The 22,782-nt window shown below is 36.8% G+C and overlaps 1 protein-coding gene across 1 annotated transcript; it reads right to left on the bottom strand.

Moving 5' to 3' along the window:
• Positions 1 to 145: 145 nt before the first annotated feature.
• Positions 146 to 22,275, bottom strand: LOC127857863 (RING finger protein 44-like). The gene is made up of 10 exons (XM_052394560.1): positions 21,936 to 22,275; positions 21,102 to 21,407; positions 19,700 to 19,794; positions 18,890 to 19,074; positions 18,062 to 18,209; positions 16,806 to 17,123; positions 15,721 to 15,888; positions 14,659 to 14,768; positions 8,830 to 9,136; positions 146 to 5,288 (listed from the first exon to the last, which is right to left on the bottom strand). The coding sequence occupies exons 2-10, from the start codon at positions 21,397 to 21,399 to the stop codon at positions 5,226 to 5,228; spliced, it is 1,692 nt and encodes a 563-aa protein (XP_052250520.1). The 5' UTR covers positions 21,400 to 21,407; positions 21,936 to 22,275; the 3' UTR covers positions 146 to 5,225.
• Between the last annotated feature and the right edge of the window lie 507 nt (positions 22,276 to 22,782).

The raw sequence follows: 22,782 nt of genomic DNA, 5'->3' as shown, positions 1-22,782 counted from the left end.
ACCCATAATTCCCAATTTGAAATTTTCATGACGTGAATTTTCCCAATTTCATGGGTTTTGCGCTAATTTTCTCTAATTGTCTCGATACATGTAATTTTGGTAATTTGGAAAAAAAGCGCTGAAATGCAAACTAAGAAAGTGTGTCTGATTGTAGATGATAAAATTTATTCATAAATAATATGCATAAAATTGTCCAACATTCGGTTAAACATTATTTTCAAACTCAAAGGTAGCATAGTTCACAAAATTGATAGCTTTCATGAATATAGTGCTTTAAGCATATGTACAATAATTGCATTCTAACTGTGCTATAATATTGATTAAATGTTTAAAATGGAAATCAAAACAATGACATCATGTACAATATGAATAATGGGAGTATAAACCAAATGCATACATGTATATCTATACAGTAATGAATCGCCTGAAATGAGTACAAACATAAGTGCTACAAACACAATATAGTTAAATGTCGCTATTATTCTTATTAATAAAACATTATCAGAATACATCTTTGACTTAATTTTGAAGTAACCGGTAATAAATCAAACAAGATGGCCATAGGTCCTTAGTTACTCAAATGAGAACCAAAGGAACTAAACTGTTCTAAGCAGCTCGTATTGAAAAAGTCGCTTCTGTCCTTACTTCTTACCACGAAAATCAGTGAACTCAGCCTAATATTTTGATAAAGTTCATCGGGCAAAAAAGGGACTTACAAAATGTGTGCATGGTTTCACTATAGCCATATAAGATAAACTTCCCCTCCCATGCAAGGAAAACTGCCCGTCTGCAAGCATCTATGTTTTTTTCATGGAAAAGAAGCTTTTTTATAGTCATTTAAGGAAAAGTGCCCAGAGGGTTACCCCTTTCATATTTTCAACAGAGCTGAACCATTTTAGAATTCAATTAACTATAATTAGTTGTTAATAGTAAAAATGTTCTTGGCAAAATTCTTAAAGATTGGAAGAAAAAGAACTTCAAGAGTGTCAAAAGATTTTAATCAAATGACCTAGTTTTTGACACACAGTGACCCAGATAATTTGGCCCTTATATAATTAGAATTAATGTTCTGAATCAGTTTTGCAAAGATTTGGACAATAAATGTGGCCTCGGGAATGTTCACAAAAGAAATGTTTCAACGGGCACAACCAGGAACCACAAACAAATGGCCATAACACAAATGGCCATCACAAAAGCGTAGCATAAGCATGTGCTCAGGTGAGGTCAAAAGTATAAATTTTCTATACTATAGTTTATACATATTTACATTCATACACAAACATATGTATCTATCTAAAGAGACTATTTTATAACATTTAACAAAGTGGCCCAATTGCCTTTGGTTGCTAACCAGAGTTAAATCGATAGTTTATAAAATTGTACTTATTGGTATGAGTTAAGCAATAAGTTGACAGCTAACAAAAACATATAATAAAAAGCAATATCTTTGACAACATATAAATAATTAAAAATTAACTATAGATTCCATCAGTTTAAGCACTGTTTTTCTCTCACCATTTTGTGAATGAGGCCGGGTCCCTTTGAATTGGGAAAATTCACAGTGTTTTAACTAAAATTGTGAAATTAGAGTTGTTGCTGTTGTGCTAAAAAATGCTTTAAATTGAGAATAGAATTGTTTTTCAGTATTTGTTTAATAAGGGTGAATTTACATGGCTGGATGGGAGATGAACAAAATGCTGAAATCTATATTTTTTTTAAATAATACAAAATTAAACCTTCAATCGGGAATTTTCAGGTCCCATTTGAGAAAAATATATACTTTTTACCATTGGGAATAGGACCGAATACCGGACCCGATTTTTAACGAAAAAAACAACAACACCGATTCAGACATCTTGACATTCAACTCAGCATAATGAAAGTATATGCACACATTTATTGTTGAAGGCAGATAAGCACTATGTACTCAGGTGAGTTTAAAACAACAACCATCACTATTATATTTCAAACACATTGACACTTTGTAGGACCCCAAAAACATTTGATTACTTTAATATCATCCTCAACATGTTATTCATAAGAAGGCAGACACTTGTCAGAAAATTCCTCAACTATTAACTATGCCAATACCACTCAACAAAAGTGATAACCAAAGACAAGATATCACAAAGAAAACAGACATGTTCATTATGTATGTTCCCTTCCCCTACTGAGGATACTCACATAAATTGTCTCATAATTTGAAATCAGTCAAAACTAAAAATCAAGACTAAGTTGATTAAACCTGCTTAAAAAAGTTTTTTAATACCATGTCAATAAGAATATAACGCTTCAATCCATGTATGCTAGTAGTACCATAATGAATTCAATAATTAGGGAATTCATTTACCCGTAGGGACAACTTGTGTAAGGTTCCCTTAAATACTTGCTCTTAAAAAAAGCAAATATGTTAATATCTTCAATATTTTGTGGAGTAACTGTGCTTCACATGCACTAAATAATTGATCACACACCTAATGGCATAAAAAGTGTCTAATCTCAGTAACCTAAAACCAAATTTTTCAACATAACAAATAAACCCTAAATAATGGCATCATGTCAATTATTGAATGGCAACAATCAAATCCATTTAATCGATATCCCCTACCAAACACATTTTGTTTATGGATGGGGGCAAATCCCTTGATATACAGTATAATGCTAAACAAAATAATAGGTGCATGGTAATTGTTCTTATGCATTGCACTTCTCTTCCTTGATATCCATACACCAATTAAATTTCATGTTGAAATATTATAGCTCTTTAAAGTTACATCATACCAAAAAACAACAAAGGGCAATAACTATTATTTAATAAAGTGTAGAGTTATGATTCTTTCGCATGGCATTTCTCCTAATTGATATCAATACACACCTGAAATTTCTTGTTGAAATATGTTATGGTATTGGAGATATAGCCCTGAAAAGTTATATCATAAAAAAATATAAGGGCAATGACTCTTATATTAGAAAATGTAGGGTTATGGTTCTTGTGCATTTCCTTCTCCTCATTGATATATATACACCCATGAAGTTTCATATTTATATCTTACTCAGTTTCTGAGATATAGATCTTAAAATTTTGTGACAGACAGACTGACATATTGATAGACAACGCCAATTTTATATCCCTCGGCCTTTGGCGGGGGATATTTAAAAATCTGTAATTACACAATTTATAACCATTTAATCAACATCAATATGCAACAAAAAGAACACAACAAACGGTCACAACTAGCTAAACCATATCACTAACAAGTTACATATATTTTAATAGCTCTCAACAATAAATTTCAACAAAAGTTGCAATAAACAAACCACCTATTTGTTATGCTTGGAATAAAATGTACAAAAAATGGAGATTCACACAAACTGGATCCTAGTTATATTGTAAAGTACTTGCATTGCAATAATATGAAACAAAAAGTTGCTTCTGCAAAAACAATTTTTGTATAGGAGTAGCAATAACAGGTGTTTTGTACAAATAAATCAATAAACTCTACAACTATAATCAACATTTGTTATAATCTAGTTAACCATTTTCCACTCAGAAGTGAGATAGGCTATATGCAACAAGTATAAAACCAGAACAGCCTGCAAGTTACTCACAGGCTGTTCATGTATTATGTTGTTTGCTGTTCATCAGTAACTCAAGGTTCGAAATGAAGCCTTTAAAACTTAAACCTAGTCTTAAGGTCTGACATGAAGTTTAATTTTCTAAGCGACTACAAACATGTCAAGTGCACATCTGAGTGGAAAAGGTTAACAGGGATTTCAATAGTTTTTGAAAAACAAGCGTCAAATGAACCTGTGCTTGAAATTTTCAGGGTTCAAATAAACTTTTCAGGAGTCAAAATGCTGAAATCTAGATATTTTGTTTCTGGATATTTGTTGATTACTCTACAAATATTGTTTTGTATAACTTTAAGTATATCTCGCTTAACTCAAAAACAATATTTTGTTTAATAAAAAGACATTTAATGTTAGTTTCATGTAAACATTTGCATCAAAGTGATGCAAGGAAGATAATACGGAGAAGTCAAAAGTGGCAAAATTTCAAAATGTTTGCATCAAAAAGCAAGATTCTGCTTCAATTGGAATCCCCGGTTAATCAAACACAGTATATAGAGACAGCTCAACTCTTTATTACTTACGACTACTTACACAAGTCCTGGTATTAATAGAGATATAAACTATAAATTAAGCATATGCATCGTATGAATTTAGCAGTAACTGCAAGATTAGTATATATTTACATTAACATGTTGATAAATACTAACAATGATTCAAATTAAATACCCCGTATGTTGTATTCGTCACTTATGGTGTGCAGCTGAATATTAAATATATAAACTATATCATAGAGGTGAACTACAATAATAAATGAAAACTATTGTGTTGACCACATAAACATAGAGTAATATTGTAATAAAATTTGTACAAATAACAACATAAATGCCACTATAATAATTGTACACAGTTCTGATAAGTTCCATGAGAAGGAGCCAGCAGAATGCACTCCATTCTGTGGTTGCAACAACACAAGTCAACAGATAGGGGACATGGCATGGCCCTGTTATTGATAAAAGAAGTATAACATACACCAACAAAATGTGTTTGTCAGAAACACAATGCCCCCTACTGTGCCGCTTTGAAGCTCTATATTTGACCTTTGGCCTTGAAGGATGACCTTGACCTTTCACCACTCAAAATGTGCAGCGCCATGAGATACACATGCATGCCAAATATCAAGTTGCTATCTTCAATATTGCATAAGTTATGGCAAAATGTTAAAGTTGGAGCAAACAAACACACAATCCAACCAACCAACAGACAGGTCAAAAACAATATGTCCCCCACTATAGTGGTGTGGGACATACAAAAAATGAACACATTCATCCTCTTCAATAATTCACAACATTGTTGATGTTTTTTCTTCAACTCTAAATATAAAACCAATTTGTGTTGTATAAGTGTTAATATGTAACACTGGTTTACTTTCAATATTATTGTACTAGAGTCAAATTATAAAACAATTAGGGAGCTAAGAAATCAGTGTAACAATATGACTGGTGTACATAAACTTCACTGAGGATGATGGTCAAGGATCCTGTGTATGGGCTCTGCAGTAGTTTCACCAAGTCTTCTATAGAGTCTCGTTCGTGGAAAACTGGACATACAGCATGTGTGTAGTGTCAACTCAGATAAGCCTGTGCAGACGACACTCAGTCCGACTGGCTGCTGATCTCAGAGGCATCAGCACGACAGATGGGACATGTGCGATTGGTCTGAAAGGATTTACATTAACAATTACAACACATTTTAAGGAACAAACCTTTGTATTCTAAAAACTCATTTATGGACAGAAACCCGCATTTCTATAAATTTAGTGTCACGAAAAAATGATTATTTTGGCTAAAAATGGAAAAGTCTGAAAATTAAGAGTGTCAAAAAACTTAGATCAACTAAAGAAATAGTTTTCCTTTATTGTTTTACCATTGATATTTCAATGATATTGTGCATGATGGGAACCTTCAGGTCTCATGTTTTGCACTTTCAATTAAATGGGCCTTGTTCTAAGAAAACTGGGCTTAATGCATGTGTGTAAAGTGTCATCCCAGATTAGCCTGTGCAGTCCGCACAGGCTAATCAGGGACGACACTTTATGTTTAAACTAGATTTTCGGGACTTCCTTTAAACGAAAAATACCATTAAAGCGGAAGTTGTCGTCCCTGATTTGCCTGTGCGGACTGCACAGGCTAATCTGGGACAACACTTTACGCACATGCATTATGCCCAGTTTTCTCAGGACAAGACACAATTAAATATAAATTAACAAGAGATGTGTTCGTCAGAAACACAATGCCCCCTATTGCGCTGCTTTGAAAAAAAAATAAATATTTTTTTGACTTTGAAGGATGACCTTGACCTTGAACTTCCACAACTCAAAATGTGCAGCTTCATGAGAACGCCGCTTTGAATTATTTATTTTTAACCTTTGACCTTCAAGGATGACCTTGACCTTGAACTTCCACCACTCACAATGTGCAGCTTCATGAGAACGCCGCTTTGAAATTTTTTTTTTTTTTTTACCTTTGACCTTGAAGGATGACCTTGACCTTAAACTTCCACCACTCAAAATGTGCAGCTTCATGAGATACACATGCATGCCAAATATCAAGTTGCTATCTTCAATATTGAAAAAGTTATGGCCAATGTTAAAGTTTTCGGACAGACAGACGCCATATATTTGACATTTGACCTTGAAGGATGACCTTGACCTTCACGTTTCACCACTCAAAATGTTCAGCTCCATGAGATACACCTGCATGCCAAATATCAAGTTGCTATCTTCAATAGTGAAAAAGTTATGGCCAATGTTAAAGTTTTTGGACAGACAGATGCCATATATTAGACATTTGACCTTGAAGGATGACCTTGACCTTCACCTTTCACCACTCAAAATGTGCAGTTCTGTGAGATGCACATGCATGCCAAATATCAAGTTGCTATCTTCAATATTGAAAAAGTTATGGCCAATGTTAAAGTTTTCGGAAGGACAGACGCCATATATTTGACATTTGACCTTGAACGATGACCTTGACCTTCACCTTTCACCACTCAAAATGTTCAGCTCCATCAGATACACACGCATGCCAAATATCAAGTTGCTATCTTCAATATTGAAAAAGTTATGGCCAATGTTTAAGTGTTTTTTTTGACGGACGGACAGACTGACATACACACCTACTGACATACACACCTACTGACATACACACATACTGACATACACACATACTGACATACACACATACTGATGGACAGTTCAACTGCTATATGCCACCCAACCGGGGGGCATAAAAATAACTTTGTACTTAACAGAAGTATTGACAGTTTGCTCTCACACGCTGACATAAAGAGATTAACAGATTACTGCCATTTCTTTTTGTAATATATCAGGCAAGGCTTAGAATAATATAACGGTGAGGCTTGCCGAGCTGTTATTTTATTTGTGCAGAGCCTGATATATTACAGAAAGATCAGGCAGTAACCTGTTTTCTGTTTAACATACATGTACCTCTTATCCCCGATTTTAAAGAAATAATGAAAAAATCACTGCGGTTTTAGCAGGAAAGAATATGACTTTTGTCTTTTGACGTGTTAATAATGACGTCATGAGCACACACGCTTAATATTTGTAAAAATGTTTTTTGCTCTTTGTGTTGCATTTTGTGTTTAAAGTATATAACATCTTGGTATCAAATTGTTTGTTTTGTTGAATCTGATTGGATTTTACTAAAAATGATTACTTTATAGTTGATTCTGAGTAATATGACCATCCTCCACAAATGAGTGATACAGTCAATAGAGACCACTAAAGGGAGTAACCAAACGTGGTCTCTTAATAAAATGGTCTTTAAATAAAAAAAAGGCCATTTGTGATAAATAAACACGCCTGATTGGCAAATTTGCTAACACAAACTAATTAGCATAATAACAATTACATTTTTTTATGAACAGATTTCACTACATGTTACCGATTAAAAGTTAATTTTTTACACCTCTCGAGAACACTGTGAAAATGTTTGTCGCGTCGGCGCATTGTTTCTGCAATAAAATCGGTGATCAAATTTGTCACTTAACATTCCAGATGGTAAACTCTTTAACCCGTAGACTGTTGGCAATACCTCACTTTATTATTCGACACCAAAAATTGATACGCAGTCAGCATTAACACCGGTCAGAACCGGTCATCGAGACAAAGGAAAATGGCTGGTGTGAAATCACAACAAAGGTGTCATCGTTCATGTTATCGGCTTAGATAAACAATCAACACTGATTTGTTCCTGAACGGTCAACAGATTTACCACTTTTTTCCTTAAAGCGGTCCCTTAATTCAAGACTCGGGCATCAAAATACACTAAAATCAGCGGTCGCTGGTCGCGTAAGACAAAAGTCGCTTAATACAATATGAAAATATAGGTAAAACGCTCGGGTGGGATTTAAAGTGGTCGCATAAGACAAAAGTCGCTTAATTCAAATGGTCACAAGCACAAGATTGACTGTATAAGAACTTCCTGTTGATCATGATATAAAAAAATGTATCAGGCAACGTTATATCCAGAGGGGGTAATCATGTGACAAACAAGATGGCGACGTCCATGCCGAGGCAGGTATTTTTCGTCGTTTTATACCCTTTATTACTTGTACTTTTTTTTATTCCGCTCACTTTCCAGCCATATTAGGAAGAAAGTTACTGGCTTCTATTTCATAAAAATATTCGCTCTATATCTCGACTTTACTCGGTGCGAAATTTCTTAGCGGGATGACCTAATTAGGGCTCCACTAAGAAAAATGTGCGTGGAGTAAAGTCGAGATATAAAGCGAATTTAAATACGAAATAAACGCTAATCAACTTTTTACTGATATGGCTGGAAAGTGAGCGTCATTTAAAAAATAAACAGAAGTAATAAAGGGTATAGAACGGCGAAAATAACTGTCTCGGTATGGACGTCGCCATCTTGACTATAACGTGATTACCCCCTCTTATATCAGGCAGATATCAATGCAGTGGTATGATAACTGGTAATCGAATACCCATTGGTGCATGTGTCAATTTAGAAAACAAGCTGTCATCATGGGGCATCAAATCACTGGCATTTTGCAAAATCAATCTTACATCAATAAATCCATGCCTGTGACATTTGATTCTTTTCAAAATAGATTTTTCACTAATTGAAGACTGCGCTTATATGTCCTTGATTCAAATTGCGTTAGAAGTGCAGCCCAAAAATTAATGTGATTCTAAAGGTGCCTGAATGAGCTTACCTTCAGCCACTTGTCGATGCACTTCTGATGGAACTCGTGACAACAGGGCAGCACACGCAGCATCTGTCGGTTCTCAAAGTCGCACATACAGACCACACATGAGGTCTGGTCAGCGCCATTGCGCAGGTTCTCCCCGTTGAAGCGATAAGAGATGAGCTGCTCTATCTCTGTCTTACACAGGCCCTTGGGTTTAGCGTCCCCGAGTCTTTCTGCCAGGTTGAGTAGGGCCTCGTAATTCTCCTCTGTCTGCTCATCTGTCTGCACCTCACCACGGTAGACCGGGCCTGGAGGACTGCCCAGCATCGCCCTGCAACCAGACAACACCACGGTTAAACCAGACAACACCACTGTACAACCAGACAACACCACTGTACAACCAGACAACACCATTGTACAACCAGACACCACCACCGTACAACCAGACAACACCACCATTCAACCAGATAACACCATAGTACAAACAGACAACACCACTGTACAACCAGACAACACCACTGCACAACCAGACAACACCACTGTACAACCAGAAAACACCACTGTGCAACCAGACAACACCATTGTATAACCAGACAACACCACGGTAAAACCAGACAACACCACCGTACAACCAGACAACACCACTGCACAACCAGACAACACCACTGTACAACCAGACAACACCACTGTACAACCAGACAAATAATTGAGCAAAAAGTCATAATAAACATAAAGAACAAAATATGTAGTCACATCAAAGGCAACGATCAATGGGGTGTAACTGTGCATGCAATAGACTACAATAATTACTACCCTTTATGGAGAGTAGCAAAAGACAACCCAAAAATAATTAACGTGTGTAAAACTATATTGAATAACATAGGTATGTTTGTGTCGAGACAGTATGTACGAGTATGCAGACATTGTTGCCTGAAAACCGTTAATCTCGTAATTCATAAGTTGTGTTATTGTCACCTGTTAGAGGATAAGCGAAAACATTTATGGATAACTCTAATTGAATGCATCGGTATAACGGAATTTTCGCGCTTCATTCACTTAAGTGGCTTAGAACAAAGTGCATCGTTGCTGAAAATGATATCTGAAACTGTTGACTCATATTTTGTGCATTTTAAATTGTGCAAAGCTGTTGTTAGCATCCTGAACTAGTGTTAGACGTTCTGAACCAGGTTTTGTGTTCTTTTTTGTTTGTTTTGTTTTTCACACATATGTTGACATGTCGGTCCAATTTATGTTAGTGTATCTTAACACTATATAGCAGTCTTCCGTCGAAGGCAAAACCAATGACATATGTTAAGTATATTCGTCTATTATGTCTTTATTTTCGCATTCGCTTTAAGACATATTCTCGGCGGATAAGTTACACTGAAAAAAAAAGATGATTTTAATTATTATTTCAATGTGATTATTTTTCATAGGAATTAACAAATATTTATCATCTACATATCTATGTTATACTTATCTTTGTAAATAATCTAATTGACTGTATTGAGTTGTTTCATTTATGATCTCATATGTGTGTATATATTCGATTGTACTTCCTTGCTTGTATTATATGTTATGCTCTTCATGAATGGAGGAAAAAAGAAGTCTATCTATCTATCTACAACCAGACAACACCACTGTACAACCAGACAACACCACTGTACAACCAGACAACACCACTGTACAGCCAGACAACACCACTGTACAACCAGACAACACCACTGTACAGCCAGACAACACCACTGTACAACCAGAGAACACCACTGTACAACCAGACAACACCACTGTACAGTCAGACAACACCACTGTACAACCAGACAACACCACTGTACAGCCAGACAACACCACTGTACAGCCAGACAACACCACTGTACAGCCAGACAACACCACTGTACAGCCAGACAACACCACTGTACAGCCAGACAACACCACTGTACAGCCAGACAACACCACTGTACAACCAGAGAACACCACCATAAAGCCAGACAACACCACTGTACAAACAGACAACACCACCATAAAGCCAGACAACACCACTGTACAACCAGAAAACACCACCATACAACCAGACAACACCACTGTACAAGACAACACCACTGCACAACCAGACAACACCACTTTAAATCCAGACAACACTACTGTACAACCAGACAACACTGCTGCACAACCAGACAACACCACCGTACAACCAGACACCACCAGCGTAAAACCAGACAACACCACCGTACAACCAGACAACACCACTGCACAACCAGACAACACCACTGTACAACCAGACAACACCACTGTACAACCAGACAACACCACTGTACAACCAGAAAACACCACTGTACAACCAGACAACACCACCGTACAACCAGACAATACCACTGTACGACCAAACAACACCACTGTACGACCAGACAACACCACAATGGCCCAGTACATACAAGAGTGGGATTTCCACGGAGTTTGAAAACCAGTAGTCCATTGGCACTAAGCTTGAATATTAATTTGTTTCCCCATATATTTTTCATCAAAATGATGGAGGGATGATAATTTTCAGTAGCCGAAATAAACTACAAAATGCAAGCATAAAAAAACAGGATTTTGCTTCAATTGAAATTGCAAGAGCAAGACTTACTTGTTCAAAATATATAGGTTTTAAAAAAATGATTAAAACAAATTCCTTAAAAAAATCATATACATGTATACAATGTAAACCTTTAACAAGAGATGTTTGTCAAACATATAAGAACCTCGACAAAGTCGTCACAATAATCTCGACCTATGATTTTAAAGGTGATTCTTTGTGAAGACTTACAGACATAATGATTTATATGAAACTTAGAATGATCTAGATATTGAGCAGAAACCGTTTACATGATTTAAGACCAGAGCTCCAGATAAGGGTTGTATTTTCGTAATAACGAATTATTTTCAAGTCCGTTACGTATTTATTTTAAAATCTTGTCGTACCATTAAGAATTCGTATGGATTTTTATTGAGTTCTTTTCGCGTATTAAAGATCTTTTCGGTGCTTATATAAAATGGTTATCGGGTTTGTTTAACAAAGCGCATTTTTTCAAATCTTACAAAAACAAAAACATTACATGCGCCAGAGTTTTGGTTCAATCAGAGCTCCAGATAAGGGTCGTAATGGTTATCGGGTTTGTTTAACAAAGCGCATTTTTTGCCAATAAAAGTGGCGTGTACAGTCTATCTGTCAAAAACAATGGCGGCGCCCAAGGAGCATCCTAAAAAACTGCAAAGCGTGCAAAAACATGCTTTTAACATATTGTACGCAAAGTGAGCCGAAGTTGAATGTTAAGAAAGAAATTATAGAAAAGATCTTATACGATGTTGTATGTTCAGTTGCCGAAACAGTCGGAAAAGCTAAAAAAACTCGACACGACGGGTCCAAACTTAAACAAAAAAACATTGAACGAGTGGAAGGGACAATTCCCTTGGCCAATCGTTGAAAAGATTGAAGGGAAGACCCTTTTAATTGTAAAAATTCATCGCAGGCATGCAATCTTAGCACAGTTTGGGCATATGAAGGTATTTGAAAAATAAAATTTTATAATACTGAATAGACACTGTTGAACTCGTATAAATAAAGTTGCTAGTATGTTTATTTTGATTTATTGCATGAAAATAACCATTATTATTTATTTTTAGGTCATTTAGAAAAGTTAAGAATTATTTTCCAAAACTTAGTAGTAACGTTAAGAATAAAATTTCAGAGTTAAGAATTCTTTTTGAAAATCTGGTAGTAACGTAAGAATTTCACAAAACCTTATCTGGAGCTCTATTTAAGACCCCAGGGGTTTCACTGTTGATCGCCATTGGCGCCAATGGCGCTAAATTTTTAAAAGTGGCTCCAATTTTTTAATTGGTCTGACCACATGACCTTGGACCTGATGACCTCAATATTGATAAGTGTCCCACTTTCCACCCAAGTAATCACTACACCCATTTGTATGATTGTTCATCAAAGAAGACTGAAGACAGTATGCATGAATAAACTTTCGATTACATGCGCTTGTTACCTTGATTTTGACCTGATGACCTCAAAATCAACAGGCATTATTCTTTCCAAGTAACCAGAGTAAAAAATTAGATGAAGGTAAAAGACTTCTTTAGATTTTATGAAGAACCAATGTCTTGATATAATGGTTGATCATCCTTATCACTCAATAAGTCAAACAAATGGAGGAACACACACACACGTTTTAACACAAGACAAAACAAACGCATCAACAACAATGATATTTGCCTTTGCTTATTTATGTATCATTCATCCTTTTGTTGGCAAATAACAATGGACTATATTTTATTTAACTTGTATTGCAACTATTTAGGAACACCTACATATTACTGTTTCTCAGTTGTTAACACTGTCACAAAATAAGACAAGCAATTGATGCCGAGTTGAATCCACAATATTTTGAGCAGAACTGACTGATGAATCTGTTGACTGTCTCACACATAAAGGGGACATGCATGCACATAAAGGGGACATAACATGCACATACATTGTAAAGGGATAATAACATGCACACAAAGGGGACATAATATGCACACAAAGGCAGGGGTCTACAAATTGTTTTTCAGCAACTTGCCCTGAAGGGCGAGTTGCAAAGAATTTCAACTTGCCCTGCTGAAATATGTACTTGCCCTGCAATTTATTGAAAAAATGCAATAAATCAGTAACTAATATGTTTTATTGTGATTTTCTATTGGCTATAAAATAGAACTGTTAGTGTTAACTCATGAACTTCAATAAAGCTAATAAACTGCTTTAACACACTTTTAACTTGTTTGTTTTTCATTTTGCCCTCATGGTCACGATCATTATGATTAAACTTTAGGAGCATTGGAGAGTCCGAAAGGCATTTTGTTAAACTCAAACAAGCCTCTGTGTGTACAAAAGGCAGTTTCCTCTTTGTCATTTTCGTCCATTAAAACTTGCCAAAATCGACTCTTTAAATCTAAAGATGTTGAGAATTTAGACGAATTTTTTAGCAGTATTAAAAGACCGTATACCGTACTGTATAGGATACATTCACTGAATATACCGGTATCGGCACGTAACAGGAACAGGACTAATTTTAGCGCAGTGTGCAATAATCAACATCCGGTTTATTTCTAATCACAGATTAAACGTTGTTTTGTTTGTAAAAAATGTTTTAAAACTTGAAATGTTAATCTTTTCGGCCAGAAATGCCACTCGCCCTGCAGGACGAGCGCTGCCGGAATATTCACTCGTCCGGAGTCGATTTCTACTCGTAATTACGAGCGGGCGAGTAGATTTGTCGATCCCTGAAAGGGGACATAACGTGCACACAAAGGGGACATAACATTCACACAAAGAGGACAACCATGCACATAAAGGGGACATAGCATGCACATACATTGTTAAGGGGACATAACATGCACACAAAAGGGACATGCATGCACATAAAGGGGACATAACATGCACATTAAGGGAACATTACATGCACATACATTGTAAAGGGAACATGCATGCACATAAAGGGGACATAACATGCACATACAATGTAAAGGGGACATAACAAGCACATAAAAGGGACATTTGATTTACATAAAAGGGACATAACATGCACTTGTGAAAAGGAATTCTGAGAAGGAAATCTGGTCAGAGAAGGAATTCAGTGACTTGTCATTCAATTATCACCTGCATCAAGGTAATTAATAGATACATACTTAATAGATCAAGTACCACATTTAAATGTTAGGTACTCATGACTATTATGTGGCTTAACAGGATAAGCTTTTCAAATAAACACGTCAAAAAGCTCATCTAAGCATAAAAGTGTTAAATATAAAATTATGTGTCAAACTTACAGGAAATGGAGTAGGAATCCTGGGTAAGGCGGTGTGGGAGGTGGGAAACTGCGTATGGAGCGTCGGCCAAACGTCCGCTGGTGATGTGCATAGAACCGATGGAACGGACCCTGAAAAAGTGGCAATTAATACAAGGCTTATATCTTAGGACTCAATCAATGAGGAGCTTTCTGAGAAAATTGGGCTAAATTCATGACCGTAAAGTGTTGTCCAGGATGAGCCTGTGCATTCTACAAAGGCTTTTCAAAGATGAAACTTTCCAACTTAACTGAATTTTTGTTAAGAAGTTATCTTCTTTACACAAACAATTCCATAAAAATGGGAAGAGTTGCCCCTGATAAGCCTGTGTCTAACACAACATTTTATGAACATGCATTAAGCCAAGTTAATCCCAAAAGGCTTTTCAAAGATGAAACTTTCCAACTAAACTGAATTTTTGTTTAGAAAATATCTCCTTTACACAAACAAGTCCATAAAAACGGAAAATGTCGTCCCTGATTAGCTTGTGTCTACTGCACAACTTTATGAACATGCATTAAGCCAATTCCATCCCCAAAGGCTTTTCAAAGACGAAACTTTCCAACTAAACTAAATTTTTGTTTAGAAGATACCTCGTTTACACAAAAAATTCCATAAACACGGAAAATGTCGTCCCTGATTAGCTTGTGTCTACTGCACAACTTTATGTACATGCATTAAGCAAAGGTTTCCATGAATGCTGCTCAAATACATAAAGGCAATCAAAACCATACAACATAGTATAAAACCATCCAGTTAATAAAATAGAAACAGCACGTATAGCAGATCAAATTCACTATCTCAAATACACCTTTTTAAAATCTAAGAAACAACAAAGGTCATATACAGACACGTATCTTATAAATATAAATATATTAATATTTCCACAAAATTGTGCTCCGAGAAAATGGGACTTCACGCATATATTTAAAGTGTCACCACAGACTGCATAGGCTTATCAGGGACAAATTCTTTCGGCTTTATAAAAAAAAATGTATAATTTTTTAGAATTTTAGAAATCTTCACCTATATCAGCCTACTTACAAAGAGGTCGTGAGGCGTGGGGTGTACAGCAGGCTCCTGCAGTATCAGGGGCGGTGAGGGGTTGAGGGAGGCACCAGGGTGCAAGAAGCCCCGTCCTGCCAGCGGGAACATGGGAGCCCCTGGGTGAGGTAACCGCTCAAGACCTGGGTCAACACTTGCACCACCACCCTGGGAATGAAAGGCATCAGTATTGTAATACCATATGATATTCATATCAAAGTAAACAATTTAAACAACTTCAACAAAACACTTTGTGTAAATGCAAGTATATGTAGTAGCCATGAGGCAGTAGTAGCAGGGGTGTCAATTGTCCCAAATTTAAAATCTGGAAAATTAGGCCAGGGGTCTGGGAACGCAGGTCCCCAATGGAGATAAAGGGCAGTGAACCCCCCCCCCCCTCGAGCTATCTCAAATTGTACTATTTTATAGTATTTCTAGTTGCACTTTCTGGTGAACACTAAGCGAAATAATATTTATCAGACCGTCCGCATCACCGCATGTGTATTTGTCATTATATGTGTGTTTATAATGGACGTAAAAAATGAATTAAATCAGCGAAAAATGCTGTATCTAAAAACGACAATCCGAAAAATGTATGTGTTTAGCACATAAAATAAAATGTGCATATCGTTTGAATGCTGAAAAATGAAAACCATTTACCTAGCAAATACGTAATCAATATATAATTTGGTTAACAAATTGCTTTACAATATGCTACTCAACATCTTAACTTTGCTAATCGATCACTTAGAACATTTCATGATGGCAGACATGTGCAACGTTTCGTTGACTTGTAAGAATTCCGGAGAGTAGCGACGACTTTTCGTCAGTTCATGTCCGTGCCATCGGCTAGCCATTCAGAAATAAATGAATAAAATACCGGGCAAAATCGGTACCGAGCGCAAAGACAATGAAGCTTTGACAAATATACTAATTTTGTTCTCAATTCATCGTGCTTTCAAACGAATTTTCCCCTACCCCCCCCCCACCGCCTTAAAAAATATCTAATCAGATTTTAATTGATCTCAAAATATTCTGAAAAATTGACACCCCTGAGTAGCCATGAGGTGAAATGTTTCACTCACATGATAGTGGTGGGGCTGAGGCTGGAAGTGTGTCACTCTTGCAGGCTGCTGGGAAAACTGAGCCTGCGCGTGGTGGTGGTGGAGGAGGGACGGGTGTGGCGCCCCGCCGGAAAACACGGTCGCCACGGGCGGGTGGTTACTGGGTATGAGCTGAGGCAGGCTGCAGACGGGAATGTGCTGGAACCCGCAGGCGAGGGGCATGGCCCAGGTCTGCGTACCCACGGCCCCACACATGGGGAGACATGTGGGGATCATGTGGGCTGCTGAACACACAGGCACGCTGTATGAGGCCACTGTCACTGGAGCACTGACACGCACCTTTAAAGATAGCATAGCAAAATCATGATACATGGAATATAGGTCCTCATAAATCACAAGGAATATAGATCTCCAGGATTTTATTGAGGCGTAGGGGCAAAATTTCCTCTTGACAAATTATTCATTTGAGTGTCTGCCCTATGTTAAATATTAGATAACATTTGGAAGTTAAAGCGCATGGATATCCTTGATTTGGAAATTCCCAGTGCTTTAAGGTCCTGGCTTAGCTTGGATAGGATAACCTGTTTTTTGAAAGTTCACTGCTGTGCATTATTGAATATGCACTAGAACTTCAATAAAAAAATGTACTTACATATTAAAGATAAGTTATGTTTTTGTTGTTACATTTCATAAAACTTTTTTTTAATGTAAACTGTAAATTCTTTGTTCTGCTTCAATATCTTCTCATGATGCACATCATTTTTTTCTAAGACAAAAAACTCTTTTTGGCATGTATTTTTTGTGTATATATGCCAAAAGTTTTAACAAATAAACTAAATTGTTTGTCCTTTACAAACAATGTCATTACCTCTTCCCATGCTTAAAACACAATTTTGGACAATAACACCTGTGAACTTCAAAGCAACATCATCTATCAACATAGTTGTCTCAAATCAGCAAGCAGTTATCAACCCCTTAAAATGGTGTCAGTGTAATAATGTCCCCTTCCATGAAACAGGGGTATATAGCTTTGCATTTTTTGGACAGTTTGTCGGTAGGTCTGTCGGTAGGAAGATTGGCCAGGTTTGACAGTAGAAGATTTATTTTTGCATAATACCCAGAGTATCCAATGACCTTTGCAAATTGGTGTGATGATTACTTCGGAGGAAAGGAAGACGCCTAACTATTTTTAGGTCAACCAGTCTAAGGTGACAGGGGCTTGTCAACCTTCATGAATGTTCCAGCCTCGTTAGGCCCTGATAGCTACTGTCACTCACTGAGTCCACGTCTAGGAGGAGCTGTGTGTGGTGAGGGTGCTGTAGAGGTAGAGATGCAGGGTGGAGATGGGATGAGGATACCGGGGGCTGGAACGCACGTCTCTCCGGGGACGTCTGGTCACGTACACCGCGCCTGCGACCTCCAGGGCTGGGGATTGAACACAGCACATCATATAACAAGGGTTAAAATGTGAACCCCATTGTTACCGTTAGCAAAAAATTTGATAAAGTTGCAAAACAATTTTAAGAGGCAAATTTTAAAATTATTGTCTCCAAAGAACTGCGCCACTGACCACCAGGTCTATGGAGTGAACACAAAACATCAAGTAAATTTACACACATCTTAATATTTATGACTTTTTATTTCAATTTTGTATTTAGTCAAGAGGCAAAGGACCCTAAGGCGCTCACCTGAGTCCCAAAGGAACTACGTAAATTTTACTCCAAGTCACCCTGTTTCGAACTTGGACGTAATATCATTGGGACTAATATTCTGCCCAAGTTTTACAAAGACAGGGTAATAAATGTGCTTTCGATAGTGTTCACAAGCTTTTCCTTTAATTTTCCCAAGTAATCCAGTGTATGAAGCCACCTGACTCAGTTTCCAACTCGACCGAAATATTATGTGGACACATGTTCTGAACAAGTTTCATGGCAATATAGTGGCCTCTATAGTTCACAATTTAAATGCTGACAAAGGACCACAAAAGGCTGAAAACAAACAAAATGTGACCAATAAAGCTCACAATGAGCAACTTATATCTCATTATTTTTTCATTCCTTCAATTCCGTGACAGCTCATACATTAAACTTCAGTGGCTGTTTTACCTGCGCCTAGCTCTGGGCACGGGCATGCTGTCTCCAGATTGTCTTCGCTGATTCGGGATCCTACGTCGTAGGCGGGCACTCTCAGTGTCTCCCACTGTCATGCCAGCTGAGTTGGAAGGGGACGGCACACTGACCTCAGCTATGCTTCCAGATGTTTTACGACGCTTCTGAGTTGGGCTCTCATTCTAATCATGCCAACAATAAGAGCTGAGTGGATTAAGGAGAACCTTGTTCTGAGAAAACCGGGCTACATGCATGTGCGCAAAGTGTTGTTCCAGATTAGCCTCAGCAGTTTGCACAGGCTTATCAGAGATGACACTTGCCACCTTAATGGCATTTTTCATTAATAGTCCATTCTCAACGAAAATCAAGTCTAGGGGCAAAGCGTTGTTCTGGGAAGACACTTTACACAAATGTATTTAGCCCAGTTTCCCTATAACATGGCTCAGGACAAAGTCAACATAATACCAATATAGCATACAGTAAAACCAGTGTACAGCAGCCAGGCAAGGGAAGAGGTAAAAGTGACTGCTGTCTGTAGGTGGGTGCTTTAGTCAAGTGACCACTTTTCTGATGATAGATCATCTGATAAGTGTCAACTGATATTAAACACCAAAACATAGAAACCTTATTTGAGCACAAACATCATTTTCATTAAAACAATCACAAGCTTGGCACAACTTATCTTAAATAAGTAAAATCTTTACATACATGTTTCAAACCACATACAACATGTAATATTGACAAGGAAGCTAAAAACTCAATTTCAAGAAATTCTCAAACTCTTCAGAAATAACTGTAGCGACTTACACCCTTGCTGTTGATATCCTCAGAAATGATACTGGAATAACAGGGATAGTGATGGTGAACTGCGGGCATATTGTGGCACTCGCGTTGATTACCCTCTGTAAAAACAATGAAACAGTACCATCACAGTGTTATGATCATGTAAAATGCATTCTAAAATCAGTGTTTTTTCACCATTTTGGGAATGGGGCCGGGTCCCTTTGGATTGGGAAAATTTGCATCATTTTGACTAAAATTGGGAAATTAGTGGTGTTGTTTTTTTGCTAAAAAATGCTTCAAAATTGAGGATACAAGTGTGTCCAGTATTTTATTTAATAAGGTTGAACTTATATGGATAGGAGATGAACAAAATATTGAAATCTAAAAAAAAAAATTGTGAAACCTTCCATTGGGAATTTTTTTATCCCATTTGGGAAAAATATGTACTTTTTCCATTGGGAATGGGTCCGATTGCCGGACCAGATTTTGAATGAAAAAAAAACACTGATAATAAATATATATTACAATCACAAAAGGGGTCCAGCTAAAAACAACTATTCATTAACTGATGTCATTACTAAAAAGAAGCTTAAGCAGTAAATTTGTTTCAAATTTTGGGCCTTTCTCACAATCAAAAGAATTAGTTTTCACAAATAACTTCCTTAAATTCCCAATTAAAGGTTTTCATTTTGTTTTGTTTATACATATTGCAACATTCAGTTAATCTCCCTATCAAGATAAACAAGTTGAACCTTAGACAATTATCGAAACACGTTTATTCCCAATTTGATTGCATTTGTAACTTGAAAGCAACAATAAAATTTATTTTTTGTCTTAATGACACCCTATTTTCCCAATCCGAAGGTCTTCTACCCCATTCCCAAAACTGAAACAAAAAACAAAGTTTCGATTTTTTATTGTGCAATCTTTCTTAAAAATTCTAATTGCAGGCCCATGAAAGAATCTAACCACTAACTGTAGTGAAAAAATGTGCTCATCACATGTAAATCATGCAATAAATTGCAGGTTTTTGTTTCCTTCTTTGGGACCCGCCGAAAATCGGCCCTTTCCCCTTGGATTTTTTTTCCCCTTAGCTGGTAAATTTTCCCCTAGATTTCATTTACCCCTCAAAAAAACAAAAAACTTTTTATATATAAGTTAACCTGGTCCACTGTAGAAACTAGAAAAATATTGCTTTAGTAAATTATCTGTTGCCTTGAATATTTTAAAAACAGTAAAATATGCTAAATTGATTATTTTAGACTTTCCTTATTTTCCCCAAAATCCGGCTTTTCGCAGAATTTTTTGCCCCAAAATTCAACGTTTTGCGTGATTTTTTCCCCCTCAAAAAAGGCCAGGCCCTTTCCCTAAAATCAGATAAAATCTCCTGAATTGAGAGCACATTAAACAAAATTCCAAAACAAACCATGAACACTCCTTTTCCTGGTTGACTCCCTCAGGTCATAAAACGGTGATGTGCGCTGGTTCTCGTTTGTTGGGCTCAGATTAGGACTCAGATTCAGGATCGGTGGACTGTGTGTGCTGAAGTACGCAGAGTCCTCACACTCACTGTGTACAGCGGGCTCAGACTGAATACATGTCTCTGAGTGGCCACACGCCCCCGACTCCCCCGAGTAGCTGCCCGGACCTGTGACCCCGTGGGGCTTGGACTGGAGGATCAGCTGAAGCAACTCAGATTCACTCTGTGGGGACGCTATCGGCATTGTGTATACTGAAATGAAACATGTTTGTTTTGTTGTTTTTTTCTAAGAGAACTGCTTATTTTTAACAAATATCCTGATATTTGTGACTAAACTTTTCACAATTAAAAGAAGTTGGCTACTCAAATTGTCATAACTTCAACAAGTATGGGCTTGAAAAAAACTTGAAAAGTTGGAGACTTAATTATTTCACAAAATGAGAGAGCCAATACACTTCAGAAAAATGAGGGCTGACTAAGCTGAAGTAACAAGACACGCTCAAGTCCAGGACAACACATTACGCAGCCTAAGGCACGAAATGATCGCATACAGAGTAAAAACTTTGAAAGACACAAATACAGACTAAAACCAACAAATGCAGATCGATGAACTCAGCATAAACACAGTATCTACCAATCCTTTATTTTGATTACATACAATGTATCCTAAAAGGCTAAATTATCAATGTGGGAAGTTACAATTATTGATTTTTTTTATAGTTTTAATTAAGTTTAACAGGTAAAAGACTGTAGAAATAAAAACAAACCGTTCACACTAACCTAGTCAATTCACACGTGTGCCATAAAAGTTGATCTTTAAACAAACCAAGCCCTTTTAGGCTCGATTTCCTGTATGAGTTTCAACGAAGTGGCGACCGATATTTTTCAATTTTAGTCACTGCGCCCGAGCATAATTTCCACTTGTGTACGACATAAACTCCGTTATTTTGTTGAGAAAACCTTTATAATTTAGGATTAAACAAAACAAGATCTTAAGTTCTGGCTTAAATAAGCCGTGTACTGAGATAAGCTTAATTCATGTTTCGTAAATGCTTATTTCCGACCATAGTATAGGCTCTATCGCCAATGTTAATCTTAAAATATGGGTCAATCAGTCATTTCTAAAACCCGTACACTTCATACCGAACATAATAAGTCGAAACGGACTTTACAGGAAATAACGGCTGATAGAGTAAGTGACTTCCGCTAAATGTTCGTATCTTTATAATTATTGTATCTTTAATATTGTCTTTAATGCAAATGCTATGGCATCATCTAAAACATATATATTACAATATGTGGAGTACATAGAACGGATATGCAATTGCTTGAAAATATATATTCATTATACAGCACTGGTAAACTTTCTTTACTTACCGGTAGTGATGTAGAATATGTTCCAAGCGCATTATTTAAAAATTCGTTGGTAGTAAGGGCCAAACTACTTTGTCGGTCAGCCGGGAGCTGCACGTCCGAGAAAGACTTAATGAAGACTTGTTTCCACTCGGCTTGGTCATTTGCTTATGACGTGTTGGATGTATACCATATTCGCATTTATCATTCGGGATACACAATCAGCAGAATGCGGGGTGGAAGAAGGGGAGCAGCGGAAATGGCAACAGTGGGA

Source organism: Dreissena polymorpha, chromosome 14 (genome assembly GCF_020536995.1).
Source record: "Dreissena polymorpha isolate Duluth1 chromosome 14, UMN_Dpol_1.0, whole genome shotgun sequence".
Classification (NCBI taxonomy): Eukaryota; Metazoa; Mollusca; class Bivalvia; order Myida; family Dreissenidae; genus Dreissena; species Dreissena polymorpha.
Note: the sequence above shows the minus strand (reverse complement) of the source record. Positions and strands in the feature narration are given on the sequence as shown.